Source organism: Oncorhynchus mykiss, chromosome 17 (genome assembly GCF_013265735.2).
Source record: "Oncorhynchus mykiss isolate Arlee chromosome 17, USDA_OmykA_1.1, whole genome shotgun sequence".
NCBI lineage: Eukaryota > Metazoa > Chordata > Actinopteri > Salmoniformes > Salmonidae > Oncorhynchus > Oncorhynchus mykiss.
This window is the reverse complement of record NC_048581.1, coordinates 44,891,876-44,910,601: the sequence shown is the minus strand read 5'-3', so window position 1 is coordinate 44,910,601 and position 18,726 is coordinate 44,891,876. Positions and strand designations below refer to the sequence as shown.

Sequence of the window (18,726 nt, the reverse complement as noted above, 5' to 3'; positions counted from 1 at the left end):
AGGTAAAAAAAACTAAACAATTTGAAAACCTTCAGCCTGCTTTCGACATTTCCAAAATATTCACAGAAAGAACTGCTTCTGCCTCTCCTGAAACATTTTTTCATAATATATTCATAATATACTGCCCAACACTAAGAGAATGTACAGTATAAGACCATTTTAAAACATTTAAATCAACACTATTCTATATGAGCACCAATATGGTTTTTGTAAAAACTACAACACAGATATTGCTCTTTTGCAACTTGTGGATAAAATCTTTACAGCCCTTAACAACAATATGCTCTTTGCATCTTTTCAGATTTATCCAAAGCGTTTGACATGGTGGATAATGAAATATTACTTTCTAAATTGTATTATTAAATTTTTTTCTCACAAGAATACATATAATTGGTTATATAGCTACGTTTATTACGAAGAAGCACAATTTGTTCATGCAAATGGCAGTGCATCTACCAGGGTCAAGATATCCTGTGGTGTGCCACAGGGTTCGATAATCGGACCTTTGTTATTCCTAATCTACAGTATATTCATGAACTTGCTGCTGTGTCTTCTACCATACTTCCCATTCTCTTTGCTGATGATTCCAATTTTGATTCACTGATTAATGAAGCCAACTCAGGTATGGCAATATTTCCTTAATGGTTCCAGACAAACAAGTGATCTTTAAATGTCAAAAAAATCCAACTTTATTGTATTCACTAGTAAGAATAAGAAATACTGTTAAAAAAAAAAGAACCAGAATATCAATTAGGGGAAATGAAATGGAACAAGTCACATCCACTAGATTCCTTTTGAGTTCTAATTGATGAAAAGTTATCCTGTAAAGATCATATTCAATTTGTCCGCAGCAAAGTGAAGAAATCGGTTGGTATCATCAGAAAGATTAGTGGTTTGGTTCATCAGGCTTTCTTCCTAACTCTATACTATAGCTTAATTTACCCATATCTCATTTACTGTAATATTGTCTGGGCCAGTACATATGCCTCCTACCTACACAAATGATTCATAATACAAAATACATTTGCAAGTCTAGCCACATCCTCTAATTACCTGGCTCCATCTGCACCTTTGTTTAAGAAACTAAATATCTTGTCTATTTAGAACATTAATGTATGTCAGTTATGCACTACAAATACTCATACCTCCCAGACAGTTTACCTAAACCCTTCAATGGATTCTTCCAGGTTCATTCTGAAATCCATCTATATAACACAAGACACTGAGATTACCTTCACCCTCCCCACTGCCACACATCACATACTTAATTCTCTATCAGATACAGAGGTATCATACTCTGGAATTCTTATCTTCACATTGCCAAAACCTCATCATCCCTCAATAACTTCAAACGAAGACAGGGGGTCAGCTTGATGAACCAAACTAGCCAATAATCCCCTCCATGTAGCCTCAAACATGTTTTTTCTTGTTTACTGAGTATATCATGTACAATTATAATTAATATGCTTAGTTTAACTTATATTTGTGGTGTGGTTTTCATATACAGTGCATTCGGAAAATATTCAGACCCCTTCACTTTTTCCACATTTTGTTACTTTACAGCCTTATTCCAAAATGGATTAAAGAAAACATTTTCTTCATCAATCTACATACAATAACTGATAATGACAAATCGAAAACAGGTTTTTAGAAATATTTGCACATTTACATATAAACATTTTTTGAAAACGTATTTACATAAGTTTTCCGACCTTTTGCTATGAGTTTCGAAATTGAGCTCAGGTGCATCCTGTTTTCATTGATCCTCCTTGAGATATTTCTACAACTTGATTGGAGTCCACCTGTGGTAAATTCAATAGATTGGACATGATTTGGAAAGGCACACACATCTAAATAAGGTCCCACAGTTGACAGTTTAAATCAGAGCAAAAACCAAGCCATGAGGTAGAAGGAATTGTCCATTGAGCTCCAGGACAGGATTGTGATGAGGCACAGATCTGGGGAAGGGTACCAAAAAATGTCTTCAGCATTGAAGGTTCCCAAGAACACAGTGGCCTCCATCGTTCTTAAATGGAAGAAGTTTGGAACCAACAAGACTCTTCCTAGAGCTGGCCGTCCACCCACCTGAGCAATCGGGGGAGAAGGGCCTTGGTCAGGGAGGTGACCAGGAACCCGATAGTCACTCTGACAGAGCTCCAGAGTTCCTCTGTGGAGATGGGAGAACCTTCCAAAAGGACAACCTTCTCTGCAGCACTCTACCAATCAGGCCTTTATGGTAGAGTGGCCAGATGGAAGCCACTCCTCAGTAAAAGGCACATGACAGTCTAAAGGATCCTAAAGGACTCTCGGACCATGAAACCAAGATTGAACTCTTTGGCCTGAATGCCAAGCTTCGCTTCTGGAGGAAATCTGGCACCATTTCTACGGTGAAGCATGGTGGTGGTAGCATCATGCTGTGGGGATGTTTTTCAGCGGCAGGGACTGGGAGACTAGTCAGGATTGAGGGAAAGATTAATGGAGCAAAGTACAGAGAGATCCTTGATGAAAACCTGCTCCAGAGTGCTCAGGACCTCACCTTCCAACAGGACAACGACCCTAAGCACACAGCCAAGACAATGTAGAAGTGACTTCAGGACAATTCTCTGAATGTCCTTGAGTGGCCTAGCCAGAGCCCAGACTTGAAATCATGTCTGATCGATCTCTGTAGAGACCTGAAAATAGCTCTGCAGTGACGCACCCCATCCAACCTTACAGAGCTTGAGAGGATCTGCAGAGAAGAATGGGAGAAACTCCCCAAATACAGGTGTGCCGAGCTTTTAGCCTTATACCCAAGAAGACTCGAGGCTGTAATCGCTTCCAAAGGTGCTTCAACAAAGTACTGCGCAAAGGGTCTGAATGCGTACATGAATACGTACATGTGAAGAAAAAAAATCTTTCTAAAAAACAGTTTTGGGGTTTTGTGTGTAGATTGATGAGGGAAAACTATTTAATACATTTTAGAATAAGGCTGTAACGTAACAAAATGTGGGCTTACAACACCTGCACACCGTTTTTACCAGTTTGTTTATCTGTACTGTTTTTTTCTTTCACTTCTTTGGTATGAATGAATAAATAAAAAAAATTAAAAAGCACCCCTCTTTCAAAATGAAATTCTGGTCAACACACTGGTATTCTTGTAGGCTCCACTGTTATTTTAAATCTCAAACAAATGTTTCTGTCAATAGAATCATTGTTAATCAGGATTCTCACTATAGTCTAGAGTTGGACATTTGAAATGATTTCACTATTCAAATATATCATGATATTTTTTAGGATATCTGGATAGTAGAAATACATGTGTTTTAAAGAAAACATTTTGCGGGGGAAACTTCAATGGAAACTTGCTTGAGCTACTCAAGATAGCAGGTGCTTGTTTCGGGTGGGGGAGAGGCGAGAGAGGACGAGGAGGTGCCAGTGTGTGTGGTCGTTAGGGAGAGGTAGAAAGTAGACAAACCGACTCACTCTAGTTAGACAAACTTGTTGATGTCATAGGTTATCTATCATACCATCTGGTAGAGCCCATCTTGACCGCATCAAATCGTTGTAAAGAATTTAGCTAGCTACAGTAGCGAGGTAAGTTAGCCAGCTAGCTAGCTAAAGTAGCAAGGCTAATTAAGGCCCCGTACATGTCTACAACAACTACATTCATATGAAACAACAGCAGACCTGTTGATTGATCATTGTAGCCTACTTCTGTAGGAGAGTTAAAATGGTTATTCCATCAAACTTCAAATTATTAGAACAGTACACAACACAGAACAGAACATCCAGGTTAAGGGTCAGTGGCCCAAGCCCGCTAACAGGAATGTTCCAAGTTCAGACAGATGAGTGAATCAGATCGCTATGACCGCCAGGAACTTTGATTTTGGTTTATATTTTCATTTGTTGTGCTACTGGTACTGCATGATGATGTTAAGTTGGCAGCTACAGTAGCTGGATGATATTAACATCTTCGGTTTTTATTTCATTAAACCTGGGTGCTTACGGAACCTTCTAACACCCTGGTACTACCCGTAGCTCCCGTTCTCCTCAGTCTGAGAAAACACAGAGAGAAAGGTATGTTTCACAGATTAATCCTGTGTAGAAGTCCACAAAGTTAAATAAATAATTTCACTTTGTAGCTTGTCTGTATTACAGTGTTTTTGTACATGAGCTGTATTTTAATACTGTCAACACTGAAAGCACCTAGCAATGTATTAAGAGATGTGAGACAGAATATTTGTTTCACTTTTCTTCATGCTCCAGTCATGACTGTCTCTCCTTTGTGAGGATCAAATGGAGCCGTCAGCTCGGCAAAGATTTGAGGATAGCCAGACCCTCCCACAGGAGAGGAGAGGGGGGAGTTTGGCCTGTTTTATGACATAAATACCTTGCAGAAACTCTCCCCCACTCTGCAGAAATGGAACACTGAAAATCCTTTGTTACACAGAGACTTTGCCGCCAAAACTCCAACATCCAAAAGTGGATAATGAAACAATATTTCTAACAAAGAATGTTGGGAATGATGATAGATGGAATATGGAAAATTCATGTATATTTTGTGATGTCATTAACATGATCAGAAAGACGTTATAAAGGAAACATCGTAACTTTAAGAGCTTTCACAATGTGCATATCAGATTTAGATTATATGATTAACTATTTTTGAAAAGATAGAAATGTGATTTAAGCCTTTAAATGAGATGATGGCTTTTCATATAAACCTGAGCCCAGTCATAACCACGCCCACGTGAGCACAGACATTGTGTCAACAGGATGGAACACCCTCCAAGGCCAGAGTGCTTAAAAGGACTCGCTGAGAATTTCCATACAGTCCAGAGAACGTGAGAATGTGGTCCACACGTTGAAATGGTTAAAACTACAAGACCAGAAAATGGTAAGGCCCTCATACTCTCGACGAGTGAAGAAGGTGAAGACTAGACCAAAACATGCACAGTCTGCAGCTCTGCATGTAAAGTAGTCCAGGAAAATTGACCAAAGACGGGAAGACAGAACCCTCTCACCACTGTGTGGTAAACCTGAAGGATCCATTCTCAGAACACTCCAGAACAAAAGGACATTGTGACCTCTGGTGGACAACTAGAGACTTAAATCCAAATACTCCCCATTGATGGACCGAGTGATTTCAACAGAGAGATGACAGAGAAAGACATCTACGAGTAAATATATGTTGCATTCCTAATCCGAATGAGTGGTTATTAGGGTGCTAAATATTCATATTTAGAGTGAAAGTAGTTTCCAAATGTATGTACGATAAGTTCACCATCTTTGTCTCTCCCGCGCTTTATCTTTCCCCATCCTCTTTCCATTGTGTAACAAGCCATCATATCAGGTTAGTCCACTAGGGACTGTTTTCATTGCATTGTGTTAGTAACCATAACCTATACCGTGTGTGTGTGTTTCTGTATTTCTGTGTGATTATTTAGTTAATTAGTAAATACATAATTAAGTCAATATGTGTATCGCTGATTCATCACTTAGGTTAGGGTTCGTGCAGATTTACGAAGTCAACAACATTCAGAGTGAGACTGATATGAGGAAGTAATTCATAATTGACTTATTGATGTAAGAAATATTTAGATCATCTTTAGAGTTTAAGTTGGGAGATAGTAACTCTGTAAACAACTCCTAATGAGTTAATTGTTATATAATTATTACTCAATTAAATTAATCAAACATAGTAGGTATTTATTCGATAAATAGCAGTCATCACATTAATGATAGTCAGCTCACGACCCTCCTCTATAGAACAACCTGTCAGATGGTGCATTGAAGACTGAAGTATTCCTGTCCTGTCTTTTCATAATACCATTGCAGATCTACATAAAAGCCCAAAAAGACAGCTGAGGTGTCACTCTTTATTTCTTGGTTCTTCTGTGGTACATATAAAGATTGCTACACGTTTTCTCATTTAGCCAACGTAATTCTGTCATTTTAATTCCATTTTGCATTGATTCTAAATATGCCCACTTCACTTGCTACACATGAAGCCTGTGACTGTAACGGCAATTTGATTGACCGAGAGTAACAAGCTACACGTGTGAATGCTACAGGTATTATAAAAAAGATATATATAATGGTCTATCCTTGTAGGTTATGTAGCAATGTCAGTTTTATAAACATTTTGACAAAGCCTTTTCATTGTTAAAAATATACCTATATTTTTTCTCTCAAATGAATACTCTCCCAAGTGATCTAATACTAACATCTGTTTGGATATTCGAATAACCGCACCCATCCCTACTATAGATCACAACAAAATACCCAGCTGTGGCCCACCTCCATGATGACAGACAGGTCCTCTCCTCCCTGCCAGTCAGGTTCGTAGACGTCTCTTAACGTCTGGGACAGTCGCTTGGATGTCTCATGCATCACTGTAGAGAAGGACAGAAGGAAAATTGACTGCATTTGCCATAAAAAAAAGTTTGTGTGTAGATAACACCACTTGCCTATCAGATCACTTGTTAACTAGTCTAGGGGACAGTGTCTGGGGATGTAGTGCCTAGACACGGTCAAGGGTAGTATTCACTACCAAACAAGGTGGGACTACATGAAGTTGTCTAAAAAGAAACTCTTATTTTCTGCAGCAAAACATTTTGCTACGGTGTACACTAATAAGGCTGTGTCTAGACCTCACAGTTTATGCAGCTTTAGTATTCTGATCATAGTTCCGAAGGCGTCATGAGTCTACATTTTAATGTGTCTAACGTGTCCAGTGTTTCCGGATTCCCTTTTCCCGCGCTATATTCAAATGCCAGTATGCAGTCTACCAACGGTGGAATAGGTTAAATATGATAACAACACAATTGGCAGTAGCTAACTAGGCAGCTAACTTCTGTAGCTAGCTAGCCAGCAAGCAATACTAAAGTGATTGCAAACGGATTAGCATAACTCTAGCCAGACAAACATTATGTTCTAAATATTAGTTAGCTGGCTAGCATTTGAGTCCAGCAAACACTTTCCTCACAGACTTGGAATATATTTCCTCCGACGTTATAACGAAAAGTTGCCTCGGTCCCAAAATACAACTTTTTTGGAGACTTGTGGGAGGGGTGCTGATGACATCGCCCACTGTATACACTTTCGGTAGCTTGATTACATCAAGACAGGAGAAATCCGCACACAATCCATCCCTGACCACCTCCAAAATCAGACCCGTCTTTTCAATGCGATCTTCGTATTCTGATAGCAGAAATCACAGGTAAGTGTCAAGTGTAGACCTAATAAATACAACCTGGCATGACAGAAATCGTAATGGAAAGAACGTTAAGATAACGTTTTGGTAGGCACAATTCTGATTCGGCTACACCTAAGCAAGGTCAAAACAACATGGGCTTCATTTGAAGTGGCAAACCGTTGCACTAAAAACAAACAATACTAACACAATAATTTCTCTCTCAAATCAATAATACATTCATTTGCCGAGTCTGCCTTTTTTAATGGCCCTCAGTTCTTTGCTTTTCTAAATTGACAGTATAGACAGCATTGCAACAACAACAAAACATCTAATAATAGATGGAATTCACTTCCCTCTTTACTTTCTCCCTCATGCCACCAGAGAGGATTTGAAAGTATGGTCAGTTTACAAAAAGAGACTTGGACCAATGTGTCAAATTTAACACATTACTGTACATAATATAGGCCTACAACTACGTCAAAGCCAAAAGGGGAAAAAAATAATAGGGTAAAGATTTCTGATCTTGTGGCCATGACTACACAAAGAATATAGATATTTGGTTTGGACCTGAATATGAATATGGCAGCCTGAACTGCCTAAATGCACAGGACAACACTAAAGATAAGTATTGAATCTACAGATGGGTTAGCAGACAACATCATGAAAACAATACGGAAGCCTTAATGGGGCAGAGGTCTGTGAGTTGTAATTCTGGATCGCCAGATAGCTAGCAACAATGACAAGAAACTACCTTGTAGGGAATCACAAGTGGCTCGTTTCAGCTAGTTTCATCTTGTTCTTGATACCATGTCTCATTTTAAGGTGTTTTGACTGATTTCATTTCAATGGTAATATGGCAAAAAATGTGCTAGTTAGCTAACCAACAACTGTAACAATGTATTTGAGAGACAAGTGCTCATTGTGCAAATATATTTATGTGTTCAATAAAAATTGGATAACATTTGTCAACATTCTAAGCCAACCCTGCCTGTTTTGCCAGTTTTGTTGTTTAACAACTTAAATTAAGCCACCAGTTATGTAATTGATTTGATTAGACTAATCAGAACCGTAGGTGCTCCTGTGCCCATGAGAAACCTCTGCTATGGAGTGAGATGAAATAGCTCCTACCTTTCACTGCGCGGAAGTACGCTTGGACTTCTTTGAATAGTCTTCCCCCATCATTCTGTTGGTTGAAAAGACAGAAGATTCAATGAGGGAGTTGTTATAGTACATTTCTTACAGTGAGAGCATCCATCAATCAAAGACTCATTCCAGTAGTTGACGTCACCTTTACAGAGGATACATCTCCAAAAACACTGAAAGACAAAGACACCAGGATCTTCACAATTCAAGATGTACAATCATACCACAAACAATAACAGTAAAGAATGTACAGTATGTGTTTTAAAAGTGACACTGTCCTTTTCGAACAAGGATGACCTTTTTATTTATATTTTGATGCTTCAAGGAGCCAGAGAAACTAACGACAAAAAAATAAAATTTTGAATTAGGAGTATATTGTTTTACGCAAGGCATAGTGGCCCAACCTGGTCTCAGAGCATTTCATATTATTCTCCACGGAAATCCAAGACACTCCATTTTTTACAATTCGTATTATGTTACCAATTTTCAAAATGTATGATATGGTATGAATTCTGTCTAGGTGGCTAACATTTGCTAGTTCGCTAATGTTAGGTAGGCTTGGGGTTAGGGTTAAGTTTAGGAGTTAGGTTAAAGGGTTATGGTTAGGGGAAGGGTTAGCTAACATGCTAAGTAGTTAAAAAGTTGCTAATTAGCTCACATTGACCATGATGAGATGGATATACACCCATCCATCCACCCCCTTCCCCACCATTTTAGCCTTAAGTAACCATCTGTCTTATGTAACCATACCTAACATATACTAAATGGAATAACATATACAAAATGGAGTGTCTCAGATTTACGTACAGAATAATACAAAATGCTCTGAAACCAGGTTGGGTGGCCATTGTTTGGTTAATTAAATGCTAGCAGCCATGACTGAATTCAAACTTGAGTTGGTTTTGGGGTAAGGTTTGATGTGGGTGTCTCGTGTGTGCTCGTAGGTGGGAAGAGAGGCTATCCAAAGTCAAAACAAATTTGCCAATCTCTGGGGATAGTCAGGGACCGTCAATAAATTACAATGTAAATGGGACAATATTTTCATGTCTCATTCAATGCTGTCAATATTTATATATGAACTTTTACAATTTATAGTTGGTTTAAGATTTCTAAGTCATTAACATTTGGAGATATTGACCTATAAAATATTGTCCCGTGTACATTGTGTAATTTCCTGATGATCCCTAAGCCCAATAGGGATATCAAATGTCAAACCAAATTGACCATGGGCATTATGATCAGGTTACTTGGGTGCTGACAGCTGTGGGCAGGATTAAAATAAGACCAACCCACAGAAAACTGTTATAGTACCCTTCATTTTATTCCTATCTTCTCCCAAATCAAATTTTTAGACAAGACTACTTTATGACCAAAATGAACCCATTCACACTTTGTAGTCAATTTTGACACTAGAATAAATGTTTGACTTATATCAATGGCACATCAACCATTTTCCAAACAAGAAGTATCTTTTTAGCGTCAGTCGCTCTTTAAAAAAAAATATTATAAATTGTATATATATTTAATCTTTATTTAACCTTTAAGTTAGTTAAGAAAAAAATATTATTTACCATGACAGCCTACCCCGGCAAAGCCCTAACACGGACGATGCTGGGCCAGGTTTTTATTAATGCATAAAAAAAAACAAAATACCTTATTGACACAAGAGTTCAGATCCTTTGCTATGAGACTCCAAATTGAGCTCAGATGCATCCTTTTCCCATTGATAATCCTTGAAATGTTTCTACAACTTGATTGGAGTCCACCTGTGGTAAATTCAATTGATTGGACATGATTTGATAAGGTCCCGTAGTTGACAGTGCATGTCAGATCGAAAACCAAGCCATGAGGTCAAAGGAATTGTCTGTAGAGCTCCAAGACAGGATTGTGGTAGAAGCACAGATCTGTGGAAGGGTACCGAAACACTTCTGCAGCATTGAACGTCCCCAAGAACACAGTGGCCTCCATCATTCTTAAATGGAAGAAGTTTGGAACCACCAAGACTCTTCCTAGAGCTGGCAGCCTAAGCAGTCAGGGAGAAGGGCCTTGGTGAGCGTGGTGACCAAGAATCCGGTGGTCACTCTGACAGAGCTCCAGAGTTCCTCTGTGGAGATGGGAGAACCTTCCAGAAGGACAACCATCTCTGTAGCACTCCACCAATCATGACGTTATTGTTGAGTGGCGAGATAGAAGCCACTCCCCAGTTAAAGATACGACAGCCCGCTTGGAGTTTGCCAAAAGGCGCGTAAAGGACTCTCAGACCATGAGAAACAAGACTCTGGTCTGATGAAACCAAGATTGAACTCTTTGGCCTGAATAAGTGTGTCACTTCTGTAGGAAACCTGGCACCATCCCTAAGGTGAAACATGGTGGTGGCAGCATCATGTTGTGGGGATGTTTTTCAGCGTCAGGGACTGTTCTATGAAAGTATATATAAATGGAGCAAAGTAAAGAGAGCTCCTTGATGAAAACCTGCTCCAGAGCACTCAGGACCTCACACTGAGGTGAAGGTTCACCTTCCAACAGGACAACGACCCTAAGCACACAGCCAAGACGACGCAGGAGTCTCTGAACGTCCTTGAGTGGCCCAGCCAGAATCTGGACTTGAACATCTCTGGAGAGACCTGAAAATCGCTGTGCAGCGATGCTCCCCATTCAACCTGACAGAGCTTGAGAGGATCTGCAGAGAAGAATGGGAGAAACTCCATTATACAGGTGTGCGTCATACCTCAGAAGACTCAAGGTTGTAATCGCTGCCAAAGGTGCTATAACAAAGTACTGAGTAAAGGGTCTGAATACTTCTGTAAAATGTGATCGCTGTGATTTATTTTATTCCTAAAAAAACTGTTTTTGCTTTGTCATTATGGGGTATTGTGTGTAGATTGATGAGGAAAACATTTTAGAATAAGGCTATAACGTAACAATGTGGAAAAAGTGATGGGGTCTGAATGCTTTCCAAATGCACTGTACAAGCTGAATCTATCTGAGGACATTTCTATGTGAACACAAAAACAGTAATGGCTTTGCTGTCCCACGGCTTTGCTGTCCCAGACAAAATGTCCACGTCGTGGGCAAGTTCTTTGGTCATAAACGATTGTCTGACGTCTTCTCTCGTTCGGTATGACAGGGTATATATAGATCTGATGATTATGTACCACTCTGTGTGTTGTAAGCTCCGACAAAGTTCTGAAAGTGTCAGAAATGTTGAGCTTTTATCGTGGAGTTTGGCTAGTGTTACGAGCTCATATGAGTCACCAGGGATTGGGGTGACTGACCAATCGGAGGAACACTGCCGACAATGACACCTTTCTGGTGTGTTGTCGTTCTTTCGATGCCATGCTTGATACGCCCAGTTGACGCAGTTGATGTAGCCTACTTTGCTGAAGTATCATTGCAATGCAAGACAATCGCAGAATGTGACGAAATAACTGAAACAAGTCGTACAATCTGACCAGGTTCATAATCAAGATTTGAATTTGAATACATCGCACAGTGTGACATGTGACATGTAATAAAGACTGCATCCGACGCACAGTGTGGGAAGGCCTTTAGGGGATGGAGAGGCTTGAGCAAGCAACAGTAACAGTCAGTATGACTCATATAGGCCTAGTACAGCATGTTACAAAAAAGTGGGCTTATCGATACAAACACCTATTGCATCAGTGTTGCAGTTCACCATGGGAGACAGAAACAGCATGACATTGAGCTTTTCTTCATCGGTACCTGTTGTTTGAGAAGGTTCTGGGAGTACTGCTCAAACTGTTCATCTTTAGTCTCCATGTTCTTCCCCAGCTTCTGCATGACCTATGACAGGACAAAAATGGTTGATATATCCACAGCTTTCATTCAATCAACATTAATGGGCATGACTCTATAATACTGTAGGTATTGTACCGTTGTTCAGGTTGACCTGCGTGAGGTACTGACAATCACCCTTCAATTCAAATGTATTGGTCACATACACATATTTAGAGGATGATATTGCGGGGGTAGCAAAATGCTTGTGTTCCTAGCTACAACAGTGCTGTAGTATCTAACATTTCACAACAATACACAAATCTAAAATTAAAAGAATGGAATTAAGAAATATATAAATATTAGGACGAGATATATCATAGTGGCATTGACTAAAATACAGTAGAATACAGTATATACATGATATGAGTAAAGCAGGATGTAAACATTATTAAAGTGACTAGTGTTCCAGTATTAAAGTGACTAGAGTCCCATTATTAAAGTGGCCAGTCATTCCAAGACTATGTATAAAGGGCAGCAGCCTTAAAGGTGCAGAGTTGAGTAACTGGGTGGTAGCCGGCTAGTGATGGCCATTTAACAGTTTGATGGCCTTGAGATAGAAGCTGTTTTTCAGTCTCTCGGTCCCAGCTTTGATGCACCTGTACTGACCTCGCCTTCGGAATGATAGCGGGGTGAACAGGCCGTGGTTCGGGTGGTTCATGTCCTTCATGATACTTACAGTATCTAGGCCCTACACTGTATTCCATAATGATTCTAAACAACTATCGTAACTTACTGGTGTAACATTCACTATTTTCCAAACCCAGGCCAACAAAATTTATATTATTCCCCTTTCCAAAAAGGACATATGTTGTTGACCCCAAATGATAGGATGGAACATGGGCACAATTGAACCGATTTCATCTGACAGACATTTCAAACCATGCTCCCTGTCCTTTTTTGTTGTTGGTTTCAGCAGCAAAGTGAAACTAGCAGAGCAGTATGCCAGCACCAAGGCCAAGTGAACCACAAAGCCACCGAGTAAGAGCAGTGAGAGAGAGGAAGTGTATGCAGAGGCAGGAAGTGAAAGATTTTGTGTCCACATGCAGCTGCACAAGCAACATCAACAAAATGGCATTAACAGATGAGCACAACATTAATGTGGATGTTTTCTGTTGGGATAGACAACTAACTTGATATAGGCTAGTTCACAATAAAACGTCAATGGAATATTATTTAAACTGTTTTTTTTTTTTTGTCTTTTGAGGAATTAACCTGGGGGTCATTGAGATATCAACATCAACTACATTCAGTAGATTATGATTCTTCAAACCTGTCTAAAGCCCTTACACAAGTCATCAATTGTTTTGGTCTGTCAGTGTCGGTGGTAAAGAACACACCAACAGTCAGCTTCAATGGAGAGACTGTCTGAAGAAATTGTATTACTGTAGTGGACAACGTAGGCCTACTGTTACCAATATCATGTAGTTCAACTAATAATTTAACTACATTTTGCAGTAGCTTGGTGGTAATTCAACTAAATTCAAATCTAGGTAGTGTTTTCAGTAGTTAATTACTTTTTTCCTACTGGAACTACACACAACTTTTTTTGCAAAAAGAAAAGAAAATATGAGTGTGAAGTTGGCAATAATTTCCTTTATTTTTCGGCATCAAACCTGCCTAATTCTCACTTGAAACATAATTATTGTGTTTAATAGGATAAATCACACATTCTGTTAACATATGACCCCAAATTGATCTGTTCTTGCAATTTATAGTCTGACAGTTCTGATCTATATATGATCATTTTTCACAAAGTAGTTTGGATGTAGTGAACTACTTTTTCACAGTAACTTTAGTTAAGTAAACTATATTTTTTGTAGTGGTAGCTTTAGTGTAACTTAACTGCTTTTGGTGTGAACTAATTGGTAGCTTGGTAAACTCTTTTCAGAGTAGGTTCCTCCACACTGACCAAAATACATAAACAGGGCCTGGTTTCCCAAAGCATCTTAAAACTAAGTTCATCTTATGGTTCTAACAATGAACTTAGCCTGAAGATGCTTTTTGGGAAACCGGGCCCTGGCCAACAACAGTTAAGCGTCATTAAGTTCCAAGTAGCCCGAATGACTAAGCTCGTAGTTGTAGGGTAGCCTAATGAATTGTGGCAATCTTGATTTCAGGATAACATAGAGATATCACGGTTCACTAACTTGTTGCTTACCTTTTCCTGAGCACGATTCAATGACTTTTGTACTCGTTTGGCAAGAATTCCAGCCCCAGCCCCAATGTTTTGCCCCATCTTGTTCTCTGCCATAGTTTCTTCTCTCACTCTGGTCTGCTACTGCTTCCTCTTGTGAAATCACTGCTCTGGTGCTTATATCTTTGTTGAAGTACTTAGGGGTGGAGAGCAGAAGAGTCGGTACAAATGTCAGACAGGACTCTCTCTCTCCCACACACACACACACACACACACACATGACTTTGCTATACCCATGTAACATTTGTGTCGGCCGTGTTAAAAAAGCTTGTCTTGCAGTTAAACGGACACTAGCTTTCCTCAAAATCAGTCGATAGACATCATGAAACACATGTTCCACCCTCTTGTTGAAACTTGTAAACGAGTCAGTAAATTACCCTGCGGCCGGGGGGGGGGGGGGGGGGGCGGTCTTTGTAATGAGTGTTTAAATTAGTATTTTATTTTGTACAATATTCAAGAAATCGCTTCCACAGGATAAAGCCTACACTTAACTCATCATGTTAATCATACCATCGTCAAGGTAGATTGCAGGATGAATACAAAATATGATTTATTATATTGACAAGATGGTTGTCCGCTATAACTGTAAATACGTATCTGCATCGGCGTAAGGCAGGTGGGAGGGAATATTCTAGCCCAGTCTTTCCAAAACTGTGCTGGGACCCCAAGGGGTGCAAGTTTATATTTTTGGCCGAGCACTACACAGCTGATTCAAATAATCAAAGCTCGATGATTAGTTGATTATTTGGATCAGCTGTGTAGTGCTAGGGCAAAAAACAAAAACGTGCACCCTGTCACACCCTGACCATAGTTTGCTTTGTATGTTTCTATGTTTTGTTTGGTCAGGGTGTGATCTGAGTGGGCATTCTATGTTGGATGTCTAGTTTGTCTGTTTCTGTGTTTGGCCTGATATGGTTCTCAATCAGAGGCAGGTGTTAGTTGTTGTCTCTGATTGGGAGCCATATTTAGGTAGCCTGTTTTGTCATTTTGGGTTGTGGGGGATTGTCTATGTTAGTTGCTTGTCAGCATAGGTCTCATTATAGTGGCACGGTTGTGATTTGTTTATTGTTTTGTATAGTTTGTATTCAGTGTTCAGTGCTTTCTTTAATTAAAAATTCATCATGAACACATACTACGCTGCATTTTGGTCCGCTCCTTACGACGATCGTGACACACCCCTTGGGGTCCCCAGGACCAAGTTTGGAAAACCCTGGCAGACGAATCTGGCCAATTTATCTTTTGTAGAAAACATCAATATACTCGTAACAACCTACCATTATAAAACTTAAATTTAATAAAATATTCCTCACCTATCAAAATACTGTTGGAATTCACTTTTATCTTGAACAAATTCGACACTCATTGCCCCCCATACAAAACCTCCTTACTTGTTCTGCTTAACATCTGCATGGTCAGACTTAGGGTAGAATCAACCTTCGCCATTTGCCTCTTCCTCTGTGAATACTCACCTGAGAAATATGATACCTTAATTTTTTGTTACATTTTGCTGTAAAAAGCGGCAGCATCAAATGATGTGGATGGATAGCCATTCAATGTTTTTTTCTGTATTGTTTTTTTTTTCTGGTCTATGAAAGTCAATGATCTAAGACCAGACCCAACTGCTATTGCATTGGTGTCTATGGGAGATATATTCAGTTATTAAGTATACTGGAACTGACAATTGTTTTTAATGGTAAACCGCCGAAGTGACCCATCTTCAGTTATCCACCATCTTTGGTATCTTTTGCCAATCAAATCAAACTTTATTTGTCACATGCGCCGAATACAACAAGTGTAGACCTTACCGTGAAATGTTTACTTACAAGCCCTTAACCAACAGTGCAGTTCAAGAAGAGTTAAGAAAATATTTACCAAAAATTATAAAAAGTAACACAATCACATAACAATAATGAGGCTATTTACAAGGGTTACCAGTGCCACACTGCATAGATAATAAACAGCGAGTAGCAGCAGTGTACAAACAAATGGGGGGGGGGGGGGGGCAATGCAATAGTCCGGTGGCCATTTGATTAATTGTTCAGCAGTCTTATGGCTTGGGGGTAGAAGCTGTTAAGGAGCCTTTTGGTCCTAGACTTGGCACTCTGGTAACGATTGTTTTCTCTGCTAACGCACGACAGTCTATGACTTGGGGGACTGGAGTCTCTGACAATTTTATGGGCTTTCCTCTGACACTGTGTCCTGGATTGCAGGAAGCTTGGCCCCAGTGATGTACTGGGCCATACGCACTACCCTCTGTAGCGCCTTACGGTCAGATGCCGAGCAGTTGCCATACCAGACGGTGATGCAACCGGTCAGGATGCTCTCGATGGTGCAGCTGTAGAACTTTTTGAGGATCTAGGGACTCATGCCAAATCTTTTCAGTCTCCCGAGGGGGAAAAGGTTTTGTCATGCCCTCTTCACTGGGCCCCAGTGTTGGGGATCAGGGGCAGACGTGTTGTTGCCTACCCTTAACACCTGGGGGTGGACTGTCAGGAAGTCCAGGATCCAGTTGCAGAGGGAGTTGGTTAGTCCCAGGGTCCTTAGCTTAGTGATGAGCTTCGTGGGAAATATGGTGTTGAACGCTGAGCTGTAGTCAATGAACAGCATTCTCACATAGGTGTTCCTTTCGTCCAGGTGGGAAAGGGCAGTGTGGAGTGCGATTGAGATTGCGTCATCTGTGGCTCTGTTGGGGCGTTATGCGAATTGGAGTGGATCTAGGGTATCTGGGATGATGCTCTTGATGTGAGCCATGACCAGCCTTTCAAAGCACTTCATGGCTACCGACGTGAGTGCTACGGGACGATAATCATTTAGGCAGGTTACCTTGGCTTCCTTAGGCACAGGGACTATGGTGGTTTGCTTGAAACATGTAGGTATTACAGACTGTCAGGGAGCGGTTGAAAATATCAATGAAGACACTTGCCAGTTGGTCTGTGCATGCTTTGAGTACACGTCCTGGTAATCCATCTGGCCCTGCGGCTTTGTGAATGTTGACCTGTTTAAAGGTTTTGCTCACATCAGCTACCGAGAGCATTATCACACAGTCATCCAGAACAGCTGGTGCTCTCGTGCATGCTTCAGTGTTGCTTGCCTCGAAGCGAGCATAAAGGGCATTTTGCTCATCTGGTAGGCTTGCGTCACTGGGAAGCTCGTGTCTTGGTTTCCCTTTGTAGTCCGTAATAGTTTTCAAACCCTGCCACATCCGACGAGCGTCCGAGCCGGTGTAGTAGGATTCAATCTTAATCCTGTATTGATGCTTTGCTTGTTTGATGGTTCATCTAGGGCATAGCGGGATTTCTTATTGGCGTCCAGATTAGTGTTCCGCTCCTTGAAAGCGGCAGCTCTAGCCTTTAGCTCAATGCTGATGTTGCCTGTAATCAAGGGCTTCTGGTTGGGATATGTACGTACGGTCACTGTGGGGACGACATCGTCGATGGACTTATTGATGAAACCGATGACTGAGGTGTTATACTCCTCAATGCCATTAGATGAATCCCGGAACATAATCCAGTTTGTGCATGCAAAACAGTCCTATAGCATAGCGTCTGACCTCTTCCATATTGAGTGAGTCACTGGTACTTCCTGCTTTAGTTTTTGCTTGTAAGCAGGAATCAGGAGGATAGAATTATGGTCAGATTTGCCAAATGGAGGGCGGGGAAGAGAGCAATGACTGTATATACAGTATGAATGGACAAAGCCATCAATCAAGTGACACCTTTCATTCATGTGAAGACTCAATAGCACATTGTAGCCAAATTAAGTCGGTTAAGATGGCGTCTCATGGAGACATAACATGTGCAGTTTGAGCTACTCCAGGAAGTGACGTTGCAGACTAGCTCAGTGCTGCCCCCTCTTATTGAGTAACTCAAGCTGAAGGCCGACTGAGGTACTGCAGGCTGCCATTAGCAACTTTATTATCCTTATTACTTCTGTGTGATTTTTAAATAATCGGTTCAAGGACATATGTCTGGCGTATTAGAAGCAATTATTGGTACCTTGATTGTCTTCAAAACATTTTATTTACACGAAGATTGACCAGTTGTCACTAATTACCACAGCCACAGTCATAAACCCTGCCTATTTCTACAAATTATCTTCTTAAAATGTGATTTTAAACCTAACCTTATCCCTAACCTTAACCACACTGCTAACCCTGACCTTAAATTGAGACCAAAAAGCAAAAGAAAAAGCCTGAAATTGTGGCTGTGGTAGAATGACCACGAAGATTGCAATTTTTCCATTCACTGTAATAGGGGACCATATTTTCTGCTAACAATGCCTGCAGTACTGCGGTCAACCTTGAATTTCCGTAGCTTCAATGAAAGGGGCAGTCATCATTCTCCCCTGGTAACTGTATACGTGGAGAGTGTAAGTGGGAGGCTCAAAATAAGAGGATCAACATAACTGAAAACAT

The 18,726-nt window shown here is 40.3% G+C and overlaps 1 protein-coding gene across 4 annotated transcripts in view; it reads right to left on the bottom strand.

The window, feature by feature from the left end:
- The window catches only part of LOC110493942 (bridging integrator 2), a 34,194-nt gene extending 19,555 nt beyond the window's left edge, over nucleotides 1-14,639 (bottom strand). The window contains exons 1-4 of one of the 4 annotated variants that reach the window (XM_036949962.1): nucleotides 14,277-14,639; nucleotides 12,044-12,124; nucleotides 8,306-8,360; nucleotides 6,280-6,374 (exon numbers count right to left, since the gene is read on the bottom strand). In XM_036949962.1, coding sequence (XP_036805857.1) covers nucleotides 6,280-6,374; nucleotides 8,306-8,360; nucleotides 12,044-12,124; nucleotides 14,277-14,369 — 324 coding nt within the window. In that variant the 5' untranslated portion in view covers nucleotides 14,370-14,639. Of the gene's footprint in view, nucleotides 1-6,279; nucleotides 6,375-6,637; nucleotides 6,662-6,962; nucleotides 7,114-8,305; nucleotides 8,361-12,043; nucleotides 12,125-14,276 lie in introns of those variants that run through there. The other 3 variants (XM_036949961.1, XM_036949963.1, XM_036949964.1) reach the window with 3 other exon arrangements.
- Between the last annotated feature and the right edge of the window lie 4,087 nt (nucleotides 14,640-18,726).